The following is a 23,314-nucleotide window of genomic DNA, read 5'->3' as shown; positions in this document are numbered from 1 at the left end:
TGTGGGAAGATAAGAGTTATAATCACAACATGAGAATAAATTCATACCAGGAAGCATTTTACAGATAATAGCTTCATCACATGAGGATTTTGTTGACTCTAAAGTGCAGCACTGCAGGGTATTTTGCAGTATTTTGAGTGGGACAGAAAACCCAGGTTAAATGCTCATTAAACTTTGAAAAATATTGGCCTGGAATACAATGTAAATTATTGGAATTATTCATTATACATATTTAGCATTAGCTAATTTAGAAGAGCCTTATGAGAATTGTCACTATGGAATACAGTATTATTATCATATTATTACAATGAATTAGATCATGACCATAAACCATAAACAAAAGGGAAAATAATATAAATCTGACATGCACGTGTATGTTGCATTCATTACAACAACTGAAACAGAAACAGTAGCAGCATTTAGCAAAAATGATGACTTCAGCCTTCTGGAGCATCAAGTTACTGACCTGTATTAAAGCTTCTTACAATTAACGTTCACATCAAAATTTGTTTGTTTTTTTTCTTGTTCATTTTGTTTTGTCTTGTCTAAAAATACTTAAATGGCATAAAAGTACTACAGCTAAGAAAATACAGCAGTTTACTACTACATCAGGTTAGCTAGATGACGCCCCAAGTGCCATTTACATAGGTTTTTGATCATATCCTATTTATGTGACGGTATTTTCATCCTCTGTATGCTGGCCATCCATGTGTCAAGCTCTCATTGGATAACTTTGAGCAGCTCTGCCAACAGCTGTTGTTGCCCACATTATATCTTAACTGTATTTTGTGGTGTTATGACAGTCAACAGCTACACAACGTACAGACAACCTTTTTCTGCATCACAGTGTGTGAGTACTGAGTCTGTGTCGAAACCTCAATGAAGTCTAAAATAATATATAGACATCACATCAATTATTTAATGATACTTCAAGATATTTTCAAGTTGCAATAAAAATGGATGGAAAAATCTGCAAATCCTGAAATAAAATCAGTAACTTCAGAGTTTTTAAGTGGAGAGATTTTGCAACACTGGTATAAAAAAAATGCATATAACAACATACAACATTATTTATTCACACATAGAAAAATATATTTAAGTCATTTGGTTTCACATTGTACAGATTACATTCAGTGAAAAAAAGTATTCAAGGAATAAAAAGCAATATCACAATAATACAATGCAAGATGGAGAAAAATATGCATTTTCTCTTGCTACATGTGGGCTGCTGGTGTGTTTTGTCCTGAACTGAGTTTGTCTCCTGCAGGACTGACAGCACTGACCCATGTAACATGTAACTTCAATCGCTGTATGTGGAGGATGTGAGCAATAGTACAATAGCACATACAAATTAAGTACAAATCTTACCTCAAATTTATATTTAACTATGGTGCTTTGTGACCAAAACTGGTTGGTGATCCATGAGCACCACCAAAGCCACCTTTAAGAAATCAAATAAAGTCATTAGTAGAGTTATTAAACCATAATGTGGTGTATTTTTTCATGTGTCTTTAACAACTCATCTCTATGAACAGACTGTCTGTAGTTCATAAGAATATATACTGTATGTCAGGAGGTTGTGTAATCTTCTTATTAAATCTCACTGTTTTACGTTTGATTAGTTTCTCTTAGCTATAATGTAGATAAACCAGGATTACAAGAAGCACAAAAAATTATTAGAAAAGCTCACATACCTGTTGCAGGCGTAAGAGAGTCATCTTACTGAAGAGGACTGGAAACCACATGGTCAAAGTCCTGAGATAAAGTCACATGACTTTCCTTCCAGACATTTAGACAATGATTACTTTTTAACAAAGCCACCTTCTGTGTGTACATTGTTGAAGTGCAATAAAAATGTTTTGTTCTGAAATGGTGGAGAAATCATGATTACAATATTGAGCAAAATAATCAATTATTTTGCCAAATAATTTTGGCTATTATCATGCAGCCCTACTAGGACTGTAGGTACTATTGTAGTTCATTCCATTTAAAAGGTAGTACCTGAAGCCACTTCTGAATTATATTATATATCTATGGATAGGTAATTTACTATTTTTTTATTTCACTAGTTTAATTTGCTATTCACTATTTTAATTGTGGGCATTTACCAGGAATGTCCCTTGCCCCCTCATTGTTTTATGATATCGATGGAGATGTTTTATATCAAAGTACAGCTGGAGAGTCCCATTGACTGCATCTTCTTTGTTGAATTGATGAATTAATTTTCAAGGGTCTATAATTTAGTGTAATTTACAGTATCAAGAAATAAAGATCCTCAGAAATCAAATAAAGATATTTGTAGAGTTATTAAACCATAAAGTAAAGTCCTGTATTTTTTCATATCTATAGCCACTCATATCTATGAACAGACTGTCTGTAGTTCATAAGAATATATACTGTATGTTCATCATCATCATGATTAAGGTTTGTTCATCATCCATCTTTTATTGGCAAACTGGCATGCACACACACACACACACACACACACACACAAACACACACACACACACACACACACACACACACACACACACACACACACACACACACCATACACTTTATAAACAATATCAAAATCACATCCTCTTGTTTTGCTGCTTTTTCATATCAGAGAGGCAAAAGTTATTAATCAAACATCACAAAACATAAAAACCAACATACCCAGTTATCATTAAAAAAAGACACTATGATCTGTATTTCTAAAGTAAAAGTATAAAATAAAGCCAACTGTGACAGCAAACATGCTTATTTTCACATTTCTTTTATAATTAGATTTTCTTCCTCTTTAACTCTTTATTTTTCAAGAGTAGATGTTGTCAATCTACTGCTTCTGCTGCTGCTGATCAACAGTTTTTTCCCTACTTCAGTTTTGAACTAACCACCAGAGGACGTCGTTCACTGTAATCTGACAGAAACAGCATCTCAGTAAGTGGGGACAAAAAAATATATCTGGGTGAAAAGAAGTTTTAAAGTGACTCAAACCTCCTTTAAAATAACGTAACATTGAGTAAAATATTTAGCTTTAACCACTAAGAAGACTACATCTGATACAAAGCACAATCAATCATTAACTGAATCACTTATACAAAGTATTATTTGTGTCAGTGGGGGACAGTCTCATGTGAACTGACCAGTAATACAGCAAAATAATGTAAAATCACAGCATATTCAATACAGTTATAAGAACAAAACATCATATTTCACTATAAGAAAAAAATACATAGTGCTAAACTGAAATTCAAAGCTGAAATTCAAGCATTGGGTTATTGAATCAACCTACTCAGCTCATTCCTCCTTTTAATGTTTATTCAACCACATGTGAGCAGAGCATGAAATGAGAAAATAAAATGTTCTTACTGTTTACTATGTTAGTGATTTTAACTGAAGATAGTTAAAAGTAAGCAAATTCATTCAGCATCTTTGGATAATTGATCATGTTTTTCCTCTTTTTTCTTCGACTCTGAAAGTTTCCTCTGAATCTCTTCTCTCTGTTTCTTTGTCTCTTTTAGTTGTTTATTAATTCGTTCTTTGTCCTTCTCTAGTGTTCCCTTCCCTTCTGTCATTTTAATAATCATATCCTCTGTAGTCTCCAGTAGTTCCTCTGTGTTCTGTAACAGTTCCTCATGTTCTGCCTTTCTGCTCTTCAGATCCTCGTTGGTCTTTTTACGCTTAGCTTTTTTTCTCTCTTTGTCTACTTTTGGTTCTTCATTCAGCCTCTTCTCACTCTCCTTCAGCTGTGTATTCACCTCCTGCAGTAGTGAGTTGAGTGTCTCTCTCTGGTTCTTCAGATCCTTCTTCTGGTCCGTCAATGTTGTAATCACTTGTTGCACATGTTGTAATTCATCCTCATTCCTCTCAAACGCTTTATCAAGTTTTGCCATTTTCATGTCCACATGCTTCATTTCTTCTGTCAGGGTCCACTTACCGTCTCTTTGTCCTTCCATCAGAAGCTGAAGTTCAACATCATGAAATGTTTTGATCTCTGCCTTTTGTTGTTCAGTTTTATCTGCCTCTGATCATTTAAAAGAAAATAACATGATAGAGATTACTATTTGAGACAACAACAGTGACTGACCAATAGGTTCTTATTGCTATGTAATTGAATCACTCATGTCAAACTAACCATCCAAGCAATCTGACAGTAACTTTGAATGAAGTTGTAACTTACTGTTTTGTCCCCATTTCCACACAACAAAGACAACTGCAGCTACAGACATGAAGCAAACAGCCAAGCAGATGATGATGCGAACAGCAGAATTAGCCTGGACCACAAAGAGATCATCTGAAATGATAAAACACATAACAGAGGTGACTTCAGCTGTCTGAAACTAACAATGTGATTATTAACTCATTAAACCATTTTTCTACCTTGAACATGGATGCGTGTCTCTCTGGTCTGGTTGATGTTGTTCTGTTGGACTCTACAGGTGAAGCTGTCGCTCTTCTCTACAGTCACTCTGCTGCTGACAGTATAGAGGTCATCAGGACCTCTGACTGTCTCTGGGGGTCCAGCAGAGAGGAGGTTTCCCTCACCGTCCAACCAAAACACCTCAGGCTCTGGATACCAGCCTTTAGACTCACACTCTAACAGCGGTCTTCCCTTTTCCCACCATGTTAAAGTGATGACAGGTGAGGACACAACGCCTGATAATGAAGGAGAGTTGACATTTTAATACTTTATTGGCACATAATTTGACAGTTTATATTTTGGCTGCATCCTGGAAGAAGTGTTGGAATGCTGTGGAAAAAAAATCATTTAACTGCACTTTTACATAAATGTGGAAATGAAGATTGTCCACTTACGAATAACAAGGTGAACAGTAGATTCTCTATCAAATATGGGAATGAAGCATCTGTATGTTCCCCTATCAGAGAGCTTCACTTTGGAGAGTTTCAGAAAAATGTCTCCATGCTTTGGTTTGTTGATGGACACTGATGTTCTTCCTTTGTAGGACGGGTTTTGGCTGACCAGCAGGTCCTGACCAGCACGCCACACATGGACATGTTTGGGTTTCAGGTCAGGTCTTATCCACTCCACCGCTGTGGAAATAGCATCCACTGGAGGTTCCAGGTGACACGGCAAAATTACGTCGTCACCAACCTCTGCCACTATTGGCTGAAGTGAACCAATCACCTGAGACTGACCTGTGAAGAAACAATGTTGTTTTATATTGTTAGTGAGAACTAACTTTGACAGGTGTGTCTGCTGCCAACATGAAAATTATGTAATTAAAGAGTACGGTCTTGACCTGCTCTATGTGAAAAGTGCCTTGAGATGACTTCTGTTGTGATATGGCGCTATATAAATAAAGATTGATTGATTGATTGATTGATGAAAAAGTAGGTGATGTTTTCAGTGGTGGAACAAGACCAAATATTGATATAGCCGCAAACGGTTATTTCCGGGTTCAAACCATTCCGTACTCAGCAGGAGGACGCAGCTCAATCAGTCAAAATTAAAGCCACGAACAGCAATGAGCTAGTTTCAGGCTTCACAAAGCTGAGCAAAGTCAGTTCAGCTAGTTTTATTCTGTTAAAAGAAGGAGAGAGACCAGGAGAATTTCTAAATTCAACAAATTTGATTTATTTGTAATACCTCTTAGGGATTCAAAATAATTTACAAAATCCATCATAAAAAAAGTATATAAGGGTTTGGAGCGTTTCCCCTTTGATGTATGAACATGGTATTTGCCCATAATTATTATTAGATTAACCAAATCAGATATATTAGATAGAAGTTTGATAAAAGAATCTAATGTCCAAGCACAAAAGGAGGTCTTAATACGGCCAGAAGAATTTGAAAACATGCCAAATGCATAAATTGCCACATGGTTGGCAGGTTTGAGTATTTTTATCTGTTTAAAATTAAAACACTTACAACAGTCAAAATGTTGGTGAGAAAATTCTGAAAAAAATCACACATCATTCTGCTGGTTACAGATGTACTGTCAAATATTTTGGTGACATTTGTTAAAAAAAATTGGATGAAATAGAAAATGGTGTACTTACAGTAACAATAACAATAAGACACTGAATATCACTGCAGACTCACTGTTTGACCGATCTGAACACCATTTGACACACTTGATATCTGCCATCTAGAGAATGTCTGTGTCTATTTTGGTAGCATTTGAATGAAGACTTGTGGAGATATAGATGTTAATTGATTTTGCATATTTTGAAAAATATAGAGTAATGGACTTTTAGCAGAGAAAAATAACAATCAGAGCAAAAACAATAGGGTTCTACCCCCTCTGGGTTTGAGCCCTAAATATAATAAATAAATAATTTCCAAATAAATATGATTTCATACATTAATCATTTCAAATCACAAGTGAGTTGTTGACCTGTGTTTGTGTTACCTTCAGAGCAGTGTGTTAGGAGAAGCAGGGCAGTGAGGGCACTAAATCGAGCTTTAAGGGACCATCCATGAAACATCCTGGAGCTCTGAAAGTTGAACCATTTAAAAATCATTATTTCCCAGGATGACTGTATGCAAATAACATGTTTGAATTCCAGAATATTTCTTTAACCAGTATAAACTGATGTCATGAGCACGCTTAAAAACTATGTCTCCTTTAGTTTCTCAGTAAACGCCACCCTGTGTTTTTTGCAACTTGAATGCTTTTAATGTGAAGCTGGCACAGTAGGAAATGTTCCATTTGCATTTTAAGTAATATAATGGAGCTCTGACATGGTGTAAAGAGAGTGAACGGTAAACTGTGAGGCTGATATTAATGAGATTAAATTACACTGGATTGCATGCTACATTACTTCCTGTAAATCCCTCAGAAGAGTGAAGGTGGCTTGCATTTAGTATGAAAATGGCGGACTCTGTCACTAATAACGAAGACCACCATACAGAGAGGTAATTACAGAATATAAATGCGTTGAATGGCTATTACAGAATAGCTGCAGTCTATAAAAAGCATCAAAATGGGACTCACGTTCATGAAACTCTTAAGGATCATAGTTTAAGCGCATATTTGCGTCGAGTGAGCTTTTACAAATGTACCACTTTTACATCAGTCCACGAATCTGTAGATGTAATTCTGTCCTCTCCAGAGGAACCACAATCTCGGTAGTTTGTTAAAACAGTCTTAAACAAAGAATGTTTACAGTCATGAGGTTGTGTAATCTTCTTATTAAATCTCACTGTTTTACGTTTGATTAGTTTCTCTTAGCTATAATGTAGATAAACCAGGATTACAAGAAGCACAAAAAATTATTATAAAAGCTCACATACCCGTTGCAGGCGTAAGCGAGTCGTCTTACTGAAGAGGACTGGAAACCACATGGTCAAAGTCCTGAGATAAAGTCACATGACTTTCCTTCCAGACATTGAGACACTGATTACTTTTTAACAAAGCCACCTTCTGTGTGTACATTGTTGAAGTGCAATAGAAATGTTTTGTTCTGAAATGGTGGAGAAATCATGATTACAATATTGAGCAAAATAATCAATTATTTTGCCAAATAATTTTGGCTATTATCATGCAGCCCTACTAGGACTGTAGGTACTATTGTAGTTCATTCCATTTAAAAGGTAGTACCTGAAGCCACTTCTGAATTACATTATATATCTATGGATAGGTAATTTACTATTTTTTTAATTTCACTAGTTTAATTTGCTATTCACTATTTTAATTGTGGGCATTTACCAGGAATGTCCCTTGCCCCCTCATTGTTTTATGATATCGATGGAGATGTTTTATATCAAAGTACAGCTGGAGAGTCCCATTGAGTGCATCTTCTTTGTTGAATTGATGAATTTATTTTCAAGGGTCTATAATTTAGTGTAAAGTATCAAGAAATAAAGATCCTCAGAAATCAAATAAAGACATTTGTAGAGTTATTAAACCATAAAGTCCTGTATTTTTTCATGTCTATAACCACTCATAAGAATATATACTGTATGTTCATCATCATCATGATTAAGGTTTATTCATCATCCATCTCTTTTATTGGCAAACTGGTATGCACACACACACACACACACACACACACGCACACACACACACACACACACACACACACACACACACACACACACACACAACACACTTTACAAAATCACATCCTCTTGTTTCGCTTCTTTTTCATATCAGAGAGGCAAAAGTTATTAATCAAACATCACAAAACATGAAAAACAACATATTCAGTTATCATAAAAAGGACACAATAATCTGTATATCTAAAGTAAAAGTATAAAATAAAGCAGCAAAAAGGCTTATTTTCACATTTCTTTTATAATTAGATTTTCTTCTTCTTTAACTCTTTATTTTTCAAGAGTAGATGTTGTCGATCTACTGCTTCTGCTGCTGCTGATCAACAGTTTTTTTCCCTACTTCAGTTTTGAACTGACCACCAGAGGATGTCATTCACTGTAATCTGACAAAACCATAGCATCTCAGTAAGGGGGGAAAAAAAATTAAATCTGGGTGAAAAGAAGTTTTAAAGTGACTCAAACCTCTTTTAAAAAACGTAACATTGAGTAAAATATTAAGCTTTAATCACTAAAAAGGCTAAATCTTATCCAAAGCACAATCAATCATTGACTGAATCACTTATACAAAGTATTACTAATGTCAGTGGAGGACAGTCTCATGTGAACTGAAGTAATACAGCAAGATAATGTAAAATCACAGCATATTCAATACAGTTATAAGAACAAAACATCATATTTCACTATAAGAAAAAAATACATAGTGCTAAACTGAAATTCAAAGCTGAAATTCAAGCATTGGGTTATTGAAGCAACCTACTCAGCTCATTCCTCCTTTTAATGTTTCTTCAACCACATGTGAGCAAAACATGAAATGAGAAAATAAAATGTTCTTACTGTTTACTATTTTAGTGATTTTAACTGAAGACAGTTAAAAGTAAGCAAAATCATTCAGCATCTTTGGATAATTGATCATGTTTTTCCTCTTTTTTCTTCGACTCTGAAAGTTTCTTCTGAATCTCTTCTCTCTGTTTCTTTGTCTCTTTCAGTTGTTTATTAATTTGTTCCTTGTCCTTCTCTAGTTTTCCCTTCCCTTCTGTCATTTTAATAATCATGTCCTCTGTAGTCTCCAGTAGTTCCTCTGTGTTCTGTAACAGTTCCTCATATTTTGCCTTTCTGCTCTTCAGATCCTCGTTGGTCTTTATACGCTTAGTTTTTTTTCTCTCTTTGTCTACTTTTGGTTCTTCATTCAGCTTCTTCTCACTCTCCTTCAGCTGTGTATTCACCTCCTGCAGTAGTGAGTTGAGTTTCTCTCTCTGGTTCTTCAGATCCTTCTTCTGCTCCGTCAATGTTGTAATCACTTGTTGCACATGTTGTAATTCATCCTCATTCCTCTCAAACGCTTCATCAAGTTTTGCCATTTTCATGTCCACATGCTTCATTTCTTCTGTCAGGGTCCGCTTACCGTCTCTTTGTCCTTCCATCAGAAGCTGAAGTTCAACATCATGAAATGTTTTGATCTCTGCCTTTTCTTGTTCAGTTTTATCTGCCTCTGATCATTTAAAAAAAAAAAAACATGATAGAGATTACTATTTGAGACAACAACAGTGACTGAACAATAGGTTCTTATTGCTATGTAATTGAATCACTCATGTCAAATTAACCATTGAAGCAATCTGACAGTAACTTTGAATGAAGTTGTGACTTACTGTTTTGTCCCCATTTCCACACAACAAAGACAACTGCAGCTACAGACGTGAAGCAAACAGCCAAGCAGATGATGATGCGAACAGCAGAACTAGACTGGACCACAAAGAGATCACCTGAAATGATAAAACACATAACAGAGGTGACTTCAGCTGTCTGAAACTAACAATGTGATTATTAACTCATTAAACCATTTTTCTACCTGGAACATGGATGCGTGTCTCTCTGGTCTGGTTGATGTTGTTCTGTTGGACTCTACAGGTGAAGCTGTTGCTCTTCTCTATAGTCACTCTGCTGCTGACAGTATAGAGGTCATCAGGACCTCTAACTGTCTCTGGGGGTCCAGCAGGGAGGAGGTTTCCCTCACCGTCCAACCAAAACACCTCAGGCTCTGGATACCAGCCATCAGATTTACACTCTAACATCACTCCATTGCTGACTATGGAAAACTTGATGTCAGGTGAGGAGACAGAACCTAATAGAAAAGTAGAAATGTCAACAAGAATGAAAATCACAGCACTTCTTCAATGAACTTGACACAGTATATATATACTCTATATACACTATGCTCACAGTATATATCCTTGTCAAACACACCTTTTCAGCTGAAATATACTTTTTGTAGCTTTCTGTTGGTTGAATAAAGTTATGCTGAGAGTAAAAGTAATGTCTGCCCTTTTGATCTGGTTTTCAAGATGCTCTTTGTTGAACCATGATGTTTACAACTTAATGATGGGATATTCTGAATATCTCTGCTCATATGAACAATATTGTAGCCTGCGTGGACCAAACCATACTTTGAGTGCACACAGAATCTGAAGAAGCGTGTGACTGTTATAAAAGTTAGTGTTAAAAAATAACAGTGTACAAACTTTCAGAATCTGCTTGAGCATTCATTCTGAAAAAAAATATAAGCTATTGCCTACATTACCACAACTATACAGAATAGCCAATAAACTAATTTTCTTCGCTGTTTGTCATTTCGTAGTGGATCTAAAACTGTAATTGGTCCTCACAAAGATAGATGACTCTTATAACTTATGACTATATAATTCTATATGCATTTATGCTTTTCTTGTATCATTACAATCTGTTTTTTTTTTTTTAAGTACAGAGTGGATTAATGCCAACTTACCTGCAGCGACCTCGACCACAGATTCTGTATGCAGTGTGGGAACGAGGCATCTGTATGCTCCTGCATCAGAGAGTTTCACTTTGGAGAGTTTCAGTGAAATGTCTCCACACTTCAGTTTGTTGATGGACAGTGACGTTCTTCTTTTGTACGATGGATTCTGCTCAGTTAGAAGTTCCACACCGTCTCGTCTTAGATAGACAAATCTGGGATCCAGGTCAGATCTCGACCATTCCACTGTCATGTCAGAAGCATCCACAGAAGGTTCCAGGTGACATGGAAGAACTATGTCATCACCAACCATTGCCACTATTGTCTGAGTTGGACCAATCAGATGAGACTGACCTGAGGAAGAAACAAGTATGTTTGTTTAATTCCTACTTATTAGGATAGCATCTTTTCTGTTTTCTTAACATCAGTCAGTCCTGGCAGATTAAAATCACTATGTTAAAGTGAGGCTACAATATGTAACTGACTTTGGTGAACATTGACCACACACGGAAATTACAAGACACATTGCATCATTGCATCACATTGCATCATTTCCCAAGACTCCTTTGAAGTCTCACTGAGACCAAAAATAGGAAACAAACATGCACACCACTGCACTAGGTGACATTTTCCTTCATTATAAAGAGTTTGGTTATGTTAGTTTGTTTAGAAACGGATCCAAAGACAAATAACTACAATCACATTTTCAGCCTCTGTCTAAGGCAGACGCTACTAAGCATGTGCAGGTACTCGGTTCTGTTTACAGCTTTGCTAGCTTATTGTGCTACATACGTATAACAATGTCTAGACTTTTTACAACACTGTAAATTTCTCAAAGAACTTCAGTAAAAGGTTGTGATATGTAGCATAATCACCTAGTCAAGCTGTAAACAGAGCTGCATTCCTGCACATGCTCAGTGGGGTCTGACTTACAAGAGTCTCTCTTGAAGGTTACTATGGGTACATCCCAAGTCCCTCATTTGATCTTGCCTTACTCCTCGATCCTCACTTGAACCAGAAGTCATTCTGGTCCACCATCTTGCAGGCCGTCCCAAAGCGCTTATTTCTGCTCTGAGGAGTGAGGAACGGGGAGTGAGAAGAGATCTCTAAGGAGCCATGAGCGAGGATACACGAGAGCAGGCTTCATGGAAATGTTTTACTAGCTGATACTGCATGGGTAAAGTGGGCACATGCCCAGGGCCCAGGAGCCAATGGGGTCCCTTGGTCTTAAGAATTATTATCATCTTTTTTTTAATGTGTAAAGTACTTTTGTTTTTAAAATATTGGAGTAAATATGATTCTGAAAATGTAGTATGATTATGAAATTAAGACAAAGGCTTTCATCATTTTGCTTGTGTGTAATATACCTCTGCAAGAGTGTATGAAGAGGAGGAGGAGGACAACAGCACGATGCAAGACCAAAGCCTTGAAGTCACTGAGCTCAGATTTCAGGAAGAGTTTGTCCTTCATGTGCAACATTATGAAGTCCTGAAAATAAAAATAAGTCAACTGTAAATCGTGTGAGACCAATAAAATCTAAAGTACAGTATCTCTCTATCCATTCTGAGGGGAAGCTTATTGAACAATCTGAAGACAGTGTAATTGCTCAAATGGTTCAGCCTTTCAATTAATGTTATTGATTTTTTATCAGTAATTTAAGTAAGAGGGAGTTGAATATTGTAGTCAAAAGAGGAGGAAAGCTAGGACCAAGTAGATTTCCAAACGGACAAATATGTGAAAAACCAAAACAGTAAAAAATTTAGGAAAAATCTAAACAACTTTACAGATTTTCCATTCATGTTTCATTCATTTCCTTTGCTTTGTTTTAGATGCAATCATTCATCAGTTTGTTAATTCCTGTTTTTTTGTACATCACTCTTGATTTTCTATAATGCAGCTTCTCTGTACATAATTCTCAAAAAATGAAATGTAACAAAAGAAATTGACCTCATTGTGTTTGCAATAACCAACTGACTGGTGTTATAAAAATCCATAAATATGTATGAAACAAGATGGCAGAAGAAGGTTGTAGCTGTTGCAGTTTGGTTTTTAATCTTGAAACAGTCTGTAAAAATGCATGTCATAATTGTCAATATGTTAAGAAAATGTCACTAAAATAATCAGTTAAAACATAAATGTGTCCTACATACCTATTGTGTGAGTCAAAGTGTCACCTCTGAGGAAAGTACGCTGCACGGTCAAAGTCTGAAATAGAACTGCCTCTAAAAAATCATGTGTACTTTAATCCCCGCCCTCTGTAATCACATGATTTTATAGCTCCTTTACAGTTTAACACAAATGAATGTGTGCAGCTTTTAGATTTTTAGCCTGCATGAAACATGAAACACTCTATGTGCTGTGAACCTTTAGAGCTGTTGTATTGATTGTCTGTTTTTCTTTTTAGTGTAAACGGAAATAAAATGAATACAAGATGACATTTCTGTACAGAACTCAGAAAAGAAAGAACATAAAATGTATCTAGAAGTAAATAAAGCCAATAAAAGTAAACTTCTAAACACAATAGATTGACTGACTGACTTCTTGATAACAAAAGGTCAAAAAGGTTGGTCTGACATCTTGAGACTGAACATGTGTGTGTCCTTACAGCGCTTAGTACTTTCATTTTCCTTCAGGGTGTTTATTTATGACTTGCCTATATCTTATCAGTTGAAGTTGAAGTTTGGACCTGCTGGCAGCCTTTAAGGACAAGTTGTATGAAATAAACAATAGAGCATTTATCTACAGTTAGGTAAAAGAAGGAAGTTGTGTCAGTAGAAAATGTGAATAATAAGAACAGATGTCTTTGTTAGTGAGTGAGTGAGTGAGTGAGTGAGTGAGTGAGTGAGTGAGTGAGTGAGTGAGTGAGTGAGTGTGCATGAGACAGCAACAAAAGAAAAGATATGGGGTGGAACTGAAAGAAAATACCCCCCAAAAAACTGTTATAAACTGGCATGAGAACAGCACAACAGATTGCAAGAATATGCTTGAATAAACCAAACAAATTTAAAGGAGGATGTCTAACAATGATGATTAGGATGGTAATTATTATGAGTTATTATCAGTAATGTATATTTGTATGATTCTTTTCTCTACAGGTCTATATATTCTTTAATTCCCCATTTCTATGTCCTGAAAGTGTTTATAGGTGGTAAAGCTATAAAGGTTAGCTTTGATTTAAACAATGCTTAAAGTTACATTGTTATAGTGTGTTTACTCCGTTACATGCCATAAAAATAAAGTTATTTGGCGCCACCTGCTGACATTGGACTTTTTCAGAGCAGCTCTCTCAGAGACCCCGGACCTGCTGCTGCCTGAATAGACACAGGAAGTGGTGTCTCTGACCTACATTATATCTTACATTCAGTCTGGTGGTCAGTCAGCAGCAAGACAACATGGAGGTCACAGCTCTCTGCATCAGACTGTGTGAGTACTGAGTCTGTTTGTCGATACATTTTGCCAACATGTATAAAAAATAAATTGAGTGAATCATTTTGAAATAACACGTGTGTCTGTAAAGTTTTGTTGGTTCATGTGCAAAGTGATATTAATTATCCAAAATGCTTTGATGCTCAGTTATAGTTCTTTATGGGACCTTGCAGATTGATGGAAAAGCACAGTCACAATAATGTATAGTAATAAAATATTTATCACTGATAAACTCATGGTAGAGCCAGACATTTACGTTTTAATATATCTGATACTCAACTTTCTTCCGTTGTCTCTGCAGTCATGAATGCGTTGTTGCTGCTCGTACCACAGCTGCACCTCACTTATTCTGGTGAGCAGAAATGGAAATAACAAATAGGCAGAGAACTGAATTCACATCTGTTTGAAATCTCCTCAAAACTGTGCAAATTGTATTTTAAAATTTTGCCTAAAGTAATAAGATTTCTAGGACATAGTCATTTCAGAAAAGAATTGATCTAGTTCAATATGTGTCATTCTGGGATTCTCCGTCCTAGATTTTCCTCAGATTGTTCCAAACAGACAACAGCACTTTCAGTACGCACCCATCACTGTCAGCTGTGAAGGGTTGGATGGACTGACTGGATGGAGAGTAATGAGGAAGGTCAAAGGTGATATAAGAATATGTGCTTCTACCTGGGAGAAATCAACAGGACCCTGTGAAATTAAAACTGCCTATCCAGACTTTGACAGCGGAGAATACTGGTGTGTAATAGGAGCAAAGAGAAGCAACACCGTCAACATCACCGTCACTGGTATGCAAATCGTAAAACACTAAGTATCCTTTTTTGAAAAGGTCTTATCACATATATTATATAAAGTCCTGATCTGCTATATTGGCCAGCTTTGTTCTACTTATAGCATGATTGATAACCTGTTTTCTGTTGTGCATGAAAGAAAGATTTATATGTAAAAAAAAATACTTACAATATAAAACAATTCTTAACACAAATTTTTTTCAAAACCCTGGTTGTTCAGCTGGTTCTGTGATTCTGGAGAGTCCCGTTCTTCCTGTGATGGAAGGGGAAAATGTGACTCTGCGCTGTAGAAACAAGATAAACTCCTCGAACCTCACTGCTAACTTCTATAAAGATGACTTCATCAGGGGGAGCAGCTCTACAGGAGAGATGACCATCCAGCACATTTCTAAATCTGTTGAAGGACTCTACAAGTGCAGCATTTCTGGTGTTGGAGAATCATCAGAGAGCTGGTTGGCTGTCAGAGGTGAGACACCACAGTGTTTGAAAATAAATCAAAAAGGATTTTGGTGTTTTAACAGATGACCATATCTACCAAGTTCTACATTTTAAAGCTTGGTGCAGGAATGGACACTAATTGTATGGAATTTGTTTCATTTTAAGTATTAAATGTATATTATACTGAATATATTACCCTTCTAGAAGCTCATGAGCAACCTCACTCTTCCCACCACGGCCCCCCTCATCTCATTCTGCTGCTCTGCATTAGCATCACAGTTGTGCTGGTGGCTCTGCTGCTGTTGGTGGGACTACTTCAATGTAGGAAACGTCAAACAATCATCACAGGTACAGACAATGAAAAAGAGAAAAAACACTCAAATCAGTGACACAAACTTGTAGAATATTACTTTTTTTTTTGTTTTTTTTGCTTTGTTTTGTTTTTCAGGTTCTGAAACAGGTTCCCCAACCTCTCCTTCCTCTGTCCAGCCATCCTCTTCTCCACAAACAGGTAAGAATCACTAACCTCCTTTCAGCATAACTGTGGATTTGTATTTTGCCACTATGGAAATTATAGATATTAGGTAGGAAAGTTGACTTGGGTAATTACCCCACCCTCCTTTCTATCATACACTGAATCCCTATTTATTCTGTTAACAGTTTTTAAAGTTATATACATTATTCAGTTGTAGCAACCTCTTAAACCTAAGCATTCCCAGATGCAGACCCCTCTTCCGTAAGACAAACCATGTACATATTTAACATAACACAGTAATACTACAGGAATGCCGGACGCAGACCAAATGGTTAGCCTTACAAGATGTTTAGGTTGGAAGGGTTAAGGCACCATGAAGTATTGCCAAAGTTTGATCGTGGAATGATGCCGGAAAACAGATTTACACATTAATTTCAAGCAGATAAAACCACTTGCGCTCTGGCAACTGTGGGAATTAGGCTGCTTTCAGACTAAATCAATAAAAGCCTTAAAACAATGCAAGAGGTTGTGTTGGTGGGGATGTGTTGTTTAAGGTACCAGTGAGAAAATTAAATACAGTCCAGGAAGTCTAGTTGGAGTTACAGTTTTATATATTTAAAGACTTATCAGATGCCAAAACACTGCACGGTGGTTTGTAGTACTCAGACAGGATTTTACAATTCTGGAAAGTTAACTTTTTTATCTTCCCTCGCGATGATCATGAGGTTAACAGCGGAAACACAGCGTTCACATGACAAAATAATCCACCAGGAATGTGCGCTTGCATGTATGTGATTGACCAAAGCAGCTCCTTGTTGATGATCTTGCGTTGCACCAAAAGTTGAACCTGGTTCAGCTTTTTTGCTGGTCGGTCCGAATGCCGCCTTATAATTCCTATCAGTCTGGGGAAAGAATGAATATTATATTTTTTATATTTGTATTGGGGGGGTTTACAATAAGTCATGATACTTCAACAACAATGTTAAGTGTGCTAAAGAAGGCCCAAGGTGAATATGAGTCTGTCTATGTACTGTACATATATTTTCTACTTTATTATGTTTCAGTGTTTGGACAGGCCAGTGTTGCTGAACCGAGCCAGGCAACATATGCTGTCATCACAAAACCCAGGGGTGAGAAAGGTAAATTACTTGACACTGATGGAATGTGCACTTGCATGTATGTGATTGACCAAAGCAGCTCCTTGTTGATGATGTTGCGTTGCACCAAAAGTTGAACCCGGTTCAGCTTTTTTGCTAGTCGGTCCGAATGCCGCCTTATAATTCCTATCAGTCTGGGGAAAGAATGAATATTATATTTTTTATATTTGTATTGGGGGGTCTACAATAAGTCATGATACTTCAACAACAATGTTATGTGTGCTAAAGAAGGCCCAAGGTGAATAATAGTCTATGTACTGTACATATATTTTCTACTTTATTATGTTTCAGTGTTTGGACAGGCCAGTGTTGCTGAACCGATCCAGGCAACATATGCTGTCATCACAAAACCCAGGAGGGAGAAAGGTAAATTACTTGACACTGATGAACACATAATGCAGCAAAACATGCAACACCTTTGATTGGGTAAAAAAAAGCTACTAAATGAAAAGTACTACTATAACAGATGACCTCCCTTCAGGTTAAAGCTTTCAGCAGTGCTTGTGAACAGTAGTTGCTTTGGTGTCACAACCAGAAAATGGAAAGAACCACTGAATGACTACATTGACATTTATAGAATTACACTGCGTCTGTTGCCGGTCCTTTTAGCCCTAGTGATAGTTAGAGCCTCTTTTTTAGCGTCTCAGACAAACCCACACGAGAAACCCACAAACAGAAACACGTAGATGGGCCCCTCTGCTCACCGTGTAGCAGCACTTCTGTGGGGTGAACTTACATCTTGAGGGGACGCTGTCTAAGTTAAATATACCACCACCACCATAAAAATACTACATGACAATAGAATAATTAGATAAGAGCAGCAAGTACTCTAAACCACTTTGCAGCCTCAGAGCAAGCAGGTACTCAGTGTTTTATAAATAAACTATGGGGCTAGATGAAGTATATTTGGACCCTAATTTTCTCACAGATACTTTCTGTTCTCGATGCACATGACATTACAATAAATAACACGGAAGGGGACTAAATGTATGAAATAGGGCAACAATTAATATAAAATTCAAGTAAAAGATTTGACTCTTATATGCAAGAATTTTAACATGTTGACCTTTGTCAAGATCAAATGGCCAAAGTTCTCTTTCATGCTGACATTTTCAAGAATTGTGTTAAAAAGAATCTGTTTCTGTCCCCTCTTTAACTGCACCAAGGCAGTCATTGAATACATTTTAGCACAAATATTAAGTAGGTCATGATTCAAAAACACAATCTGAGCTGTGGACAGTTTGTCTCAGGAAAAAATATTTCATGAGAAAAAAATGGACAATAATTAAGTGCTGTGGTACCCCGCAAGTAGGCAACAAGACACAACCAGATATAACCCTCCAGTGCTTAAATGATGGCCATGTTCAGTCATTTATTTATGTATTGTATATCTCAGGCTCTCTGAAGTTCTTTTCCATCAGATAAAAATGCATCCTTGCTTAGACCTGTATGCCACATCTGGGGCCAGATGTATAAATAATGCATACACCATTTCCATCACCATAATTTTATTCATGACACTTTGGAGAAGGTTTTTAAACAGTACGTAAATTGTAATGTTAGGAAATACAATTTTCAAAAAAATGTGACTGAGCAGTTGCCGTCTGGTCTTTTTTTTTTTTTCCTGGAGGAGGAGGTATCTAAAATCACGGGTCCCACTGTGGTTCAGAATCTCACTCATTCATTGTGTTATTCTCCAACAGCTCAAGAAAATGCAATCAAGAGATTTCAGTTATTTAGGTAAATGAAGGACTGATATTTAATTTGTCTCTAAAACAGACCCAGGATTATCCAGTTGCTCAGCGACACGAGTTCCCACTCGTACTGACCCACTTTTAAGAGAAGAGGATCACCTTTATTGTGCAGTCGATTAGGCAAGACTGAGGGTAATACTGGTCTCCAGTGTCTCTTTGCTCTATTTTAATGCCATCTCGGTCTTGCTATAAAGAGAGATGGTGGAGAAGGGGGTACATTACTTATTGATGGGGGGTTGTATATCTTAAGTTCAAATGCATTAGCACAAACGTGAATGTTAATGTTGTAACCATGTGAACCATGAAAGCTATAGCCTTTGTATCATGTGTGTCTTGCAGGTTACTTAGAGACACCTGACTGAAGGACGGAGGAGAGACTATTGTAAGATCTGTTATATGTGCACGGGAGAAAGTCATTTGGGCACACAAAGAGCTGGTGAATTAATGAACATTTTGTAATTTTTAACCCAAAGTATTTTGATCTGTTGCATTTTAATCACTCCAGTACCAAAAGAAATGAACTGAGTATGGCCTTAACAGCAATGATTCAACACCATCCTCTGAGCGTGAGAGCTTCGGCAAATTCATGGAATCAAAACCTATTTTAAGAGGTTGTGGTTTTTATAGTGGAACCACCTTGTTCTGCTCTGCCTGTTCATGTCTGAAGACGCTGTTTACAAGAATAGAGCTGCTGCAGATTATTTTAAATACACTCACTGTGGCCATACTATGTGAAAAATGTTAATGTCATATTGACCTTTTAACTATTGGTTGAGATGAATTATTATATTTATCAGGTATGTGTGTTTTCCCCCTGCATCTCTGTCTAAATGTTTGCTCTGAAAATCATTTAAAAATTTCACCTACCTGCTCCATGTAGATTTTTGTGTCATAGACTTATCCTTACTATGTTTTTCTCCTCTGTGGTCAGTGTTAGGATATTCTATTCGTGATGATAATACAACCATAATAGGCCGCATATGCAAAAGCCATAACCATCGCAGGTTGACTGAAGTATCACAATTCAATGTATAGAGAACTGATTTCTGAAAAATAATTATGTAATTTTTTTGCCAGTTACCTAGCTGAGCTTCTATTTGATACTTAACAGCTTTTTAATGTCATGCTGCATCTTAAACATTCTCTTTTTTTATTTTTTATGCCTTAAAGATACAAAGAAAATCCACAAGGGACTTGAATTCATGATTACAATGGCTGAATCTGAATGTCTGGACTTCAATGCACTTGCAGACTTGTGGACTTAACAGACGTGTTGCTGGAAAGTCTACGAGTACTGAGAGCTCAAAAGCCACAATATATCAAATCCACAAGGGGGCTTTATATAAATAATAATTCAATAACAATATTGAAAGCAGAACAACCAGTCTGTTACTAGCTGTTATATTTACTTGTGAAGACATACATTTTTTATTACTGATGTCTGAGTTCACTGATGTAGTGAGGTTTATTTCAGTATATTTCATAAATTATTTACCATTCAGAAAAAAAAAATTAAAATGTGTTACAGGGTCAGGAGTTTTTAAATTGAGTGAAGTCTAAATTCCTGTAATAGCACCTTTTATCCCCTCAGGGGCTAGCGCCCTCACAGACTTGATGCAATAACAATGAATATGCCATGGTATGTGTGACAAAAGTCCACAAGTACATTTTACTGATAATACTTTTGTACTTTTACTAAAGGAAACATTTTAATAAAGTACATTTTTCTCCTTTTGTGTCATGTGCTCCTCTCCTCACTTTTGTCCATCATTCAGAAAGTGAAATTCTGCTCAGTCACTAGATGTTGCTCTCTCTTTCTCCCATAGATGCAACTTGGTCTGTGTAATGCAAAAGCGTAAAACTGCATTTATTTTTAATTTCAAGCCTGATGTGTTTTTTTTTTCCACTGTTGCCTTTTGTTGATGTCCAGTTAAATCAAATAAGACTGAAGCACAGTAGAGATGTTTTTGCATTCAAGTTTTAGAAATGTATCTTTGTATTGTAAACTACAAAATTATATTACTTTTTTAAAGATTCACATTGTCAGGAACTGAACAACAGCTTGGACTCAAATGCAGACAGACTCAGTTGGCAGGTTCAAAAATCAGTCCTTTAATCACAGCTGGGTCAGTACACAGGTGATCAGTCAGTAAAACAAGATATCCAAATCAGTAGGCTAAAAGGTAAGGTCGAAGGCAAAAACAGGTCAGGAAAACTAGAAGGCTCACAAGGAAAAATAGGCTGGAACACTGTCACACAGGAAACAAGACGAACTGGCACACTGAGACTATACACACTGGGGGAGGGAAGACAACGAGACACAGGTGAAACACATTAGGACAAGGCAGGTAATCACACAAGACGGAGACAAACGAGGGCAGGAAGTGAAGGACCTGAAACGAGACAAAAGGTGAGTATCAAAATAAAACAGGAAGTACAAGACAAAGAACACTGGGAGAAACAAAAAGATAACACAGCCAGCCGGGGCATGACACACATTTGAATACACTGTAATAATGATGTCTTATATTAAAAATGAATTTTTCATTAATATTTGATATTGCTTTGTACTGAAGTCCTTAACAACACACACATATATACACACACACACACACATTATGTATACATATATACACAATAGATAGATAGATAGATAGATAGATAGATAGATAGATAGATAGATAGATAGATAGATAGATAGATAGATAGATAGATAGATAGATAGATAGAGATAGCCTGGAACAACAATGTGTGTCTTTCTGCTTTTTTTGTCACAAAAGGGAGGTGAGTCCCTGCAATGTGACGGTGTAAACAGTTGTCCCCAAAAGAGTCCCCTCAGTTTGTAGAGAAGCTCAGGATAGAACAACACTGTTATTAAAAGCATGGAGAGGAGACAGGGGGACACTGCTAACTTGCCTCTAAAACTAATTTAGAACTAATTGAGAACTGCTATTAGACTAAATCCATATTTTGGGAAGGCCTCGTCTTTTACTAAATATGGACATTAAGCATTTTATAATTATATAATTAATGCTTATTTTTCAAAACACACTGTAGTTTTGAAGGTATAAACTTGAACTTGAATTATGTAACTGTAGCATCTGAGCGTTGTGCGGTCAGTGCAGGTTAAATTCCTCAGTCACATTACCTGTTCCACTCCCAGTTTACACCAAACATCTGTAGTATGAACTGTATCTGTAAAATATTTTGTTACATAGGTGGAATAGGTGGTCTGGGGGTGTATTTTCAGCAGCAGAGATGCTACTGAATGGTCATAGAAATATTGTAGGTATATTATAGGAATACTACAAGCAGCAGAGTGTCTATGATCCTCTCCCTCTTCTGTGACTACACATTGCTTCTTGTGACTTTGATCATGAAGGTCACACTACTCTCTAGAGTATATAGGCTACAATATAGAACAGAATTGACTATTTATAGTATATATTTTTGAGAAAATTATATATCCAAGACAAAATTGACAGAAACGCTGGATTGAGAGAAAACAGCCCAAGTACAAATCCATCTGCTACTTCAGCACCACGGACAGCACCATGGATTTATCAATACACAACATATAAATATGTACATATTTATATGTACATACATATATGTGTGTACATATAAATATGCACATACATATTTTAACATACAAACATATAAAACACATCATCTGTTTTCCTCCTAAAATGCAGACCTGAACAGTAACTACAGCTGTGAAATAAATGTGATGCCGTAGATGAGTAAAGTAGCAGAAAATGGAAATATTCAAGTAAAGTACCTTTAAGTTGTACTTAAGTGCAGTACTTGAGTACATGTACTTAGATAAATTCCAGCACTGAAGCAGAACAATGAGGAGGTGTGGACGACTCAGACTGTAATGATCGAAACCTGTTTACCATCTCTGCTCTTGACTGAACAGCCATCAGAAAGATCAGGGACATTAAAGTCTCAATGTTCTTCAGACAAAGTATTCATTAGGTCGTCACACAGAGTCTGAAAACTCCTCAACACCTCACACCTTCCTGACCTCATAGTCGTTGAATCCAACAATTCAACTATTTCTGGAACTTTTTGAAGCTTTTCTCTTTCCCAAGACTGTAAACTGAATTATTTTGGGATTTTCTACTGTTGATCAAACAAAAGCAAACTTAAAATACATCAGCTTGGACACTAAGAAATAATAATGAGTATCTATAACTATTTCAAATTGATGAATAAATAATAACAGACTGTTCTCAAATGAATTATAATCTGAATTTTATCACAGGTCAGTGTTTTCAATAAAACAGAACATCAGATCATGTGGAATTAACATAAATTCCCATAAATATCCTACATAACTAAAAGAGGAAGCAGCTGGCTTAGCATATCTCAATAGCTGCTATCTCAGTTTTTGATTTTAATGAGAATGAACAGCGCTCCCTTGAAAATTTCAAAATGGAAGCACCGCCTTCCAGATTAACGTAGAAAAATGAAATTCACAGGGCAT

General features: G+C 36.4%; 3 protein-coding genes across 3 annotated transcripts; 1 reads left to right on the top strand and 2 right to left on the bottom strand.

Annotated features, from left to right (window-relative positions):
* Positions 1 to 2,705: 2,705 nt before the first annotated feature.
* Positions 2,706 to 6,438, bottom strand: LOC122974438 (butyrophilin subfamily 3 member A2-like). Its single transcript, XM_044342471.1, has 5 exons — positions 6,363 to 6,438; positions 4,804 to 5,145; positions 4,369 to 4,644; positions 4,169 to 4,282; positions 2,706 to 4,012 (listed from the first exon to the last, which is right to left on the bottom strand). Exons 1-5 carry the CDS (start codon positions 6,436 to 6,438, stop codon positions 3,408 to 3,410), a joined length of 1,413 nt encoding a protein of 470 aa, XP_044198406.1. The 3' UTR covers positions 2,706 to 3,407.
* A 1,615-nt stretch (positions 6,439 to 8,053) lies between these two features.
* Positions 8,054 to 11,127, bottom strand: LOC122974227 (butyrophilin subfamily 1 member A1-like). The gene is made up of 4 exons (XM_044342211.1): positions 10,788 to 11,127; positions 9,855 to 10,127; positions 9,655 to 9,768; positions 8,054 to 9,497 (listed from the first exon to the last, which is right to left on the bottom strand). Exons 1-4 carry the CDS (start codon positions 11,086 to 11,088, stop codon positions 8,893 to 8,895), a joined length of 1,293 nt encoding a protein of 430 aa, XP_044198146.1. The 5' UTR covers positions 11,089 to 11,127; the 3' UTR covers positions 8,054 to 8,892.
* A 3,040-nt stretch (positions 11,128 to 14,167) lies between these two features.
* On the top strand, positions 14,168 to 17,145 carry LOC122974437 (low affinity immunoglobulin gamma Fc region receptor II-like). Its single transcript, XM_044342470.1, has 7 exons — positions 14,168 to 14,198; positions 14,503 to 14,553; positions 14,738 to 14,995; positions 15,219 to 15,464; positions 15,641 to 15,784; positions 15,885 to 15,947; positions 16,976 to 17,145. Exons 1-7 carry the CDS (start codon positions 14,168 to 14,170, stop codon positions 17,143 to 17,145), a joined length of 963 nt encoding a protein of 320 aa, XP_044198405.1.
* Positions 17,146 to 23,314: the final 6,169 nt, after the last annotated feature.

This window comes from Thunnus albacares, chromosome 22, assembly GCF_914725855.1.
Source record: "Thunnus albacares chromosome 22, fThuAlb1.1, whole genome shotgun sequence".
NCBI classification, from domain to species: domain Eukaryota; kingdom Metazoa; phylum Chordata; class Actinopteri; order Scombriformes; family Scombridae; genus Thunnus; species Thunnus albacares.
Note: the sequence above shows the minus strand (reverse complement) of the source record. Positions and strands in the feature narration are given on the sequence as shown.

Coding starts and splice junctions, on each gene's coding strand:
- LOC122974438 (XM_044342471.1), bottom strand. CDS start 6,438: ATGTTTCATGGATGGTCCCTTAAAGCTCGATTTAGTGCCCTCACTGCC. Junction 5,146..6,362: donor CCTAACACACTGCTCTGAAG/GTAACACAAACA, acceptor GTTTCTTCACAG/GTCAGTCTCAGGTGATTGGT. Junction 4,283..4,368: donor GACACGCATCCATGTTCAAG/GTAGAAAAATGG, acceptor TTATCATTTCAG/ATGATCTCTTTGTGGTCCAG.
- LOC122974227 (XM_044342211.1), bottom strand. CDS start 11,088: ATGGTTGGTGATGACATAGTTCTTCCATGTCACCTGGAACCTTCTGTG. Junction 10,128..10,787: donor TGTGGTCGAGGTCGCTGCAG/GTAAGTTGGCAT, acceptor CTTTTCTATTAG/GTTCTGTCTCCTCACCTGAC. Junction 9,769..9,854: donor GACACGCATCCATGTTCCAG/GTAGAAAAATGG, acceptor TTATCATTTCAG/GTGATCTCTTTGTGGTCCAG.
- LOC122974437 (XM_044342470.1), top strand. CDS start 14,168: ATGGAGGTCACAGCTCTCTGCATCAGACTGT. Junction 14,199..14,502: donor AGCTCTCTGCATCAGACTGT/GTGAGTACTGAG, acceptor TTGTCTCTGCAG/TCATGAATGCGTTGTTGCTG. Junction 15,785..15,884: donor ACGTCAAACAATCATCACAG/GTACAGACAATG, acceptor TTTGTTTTTCAG/GTTCTGAAACAGGTTCCCCA.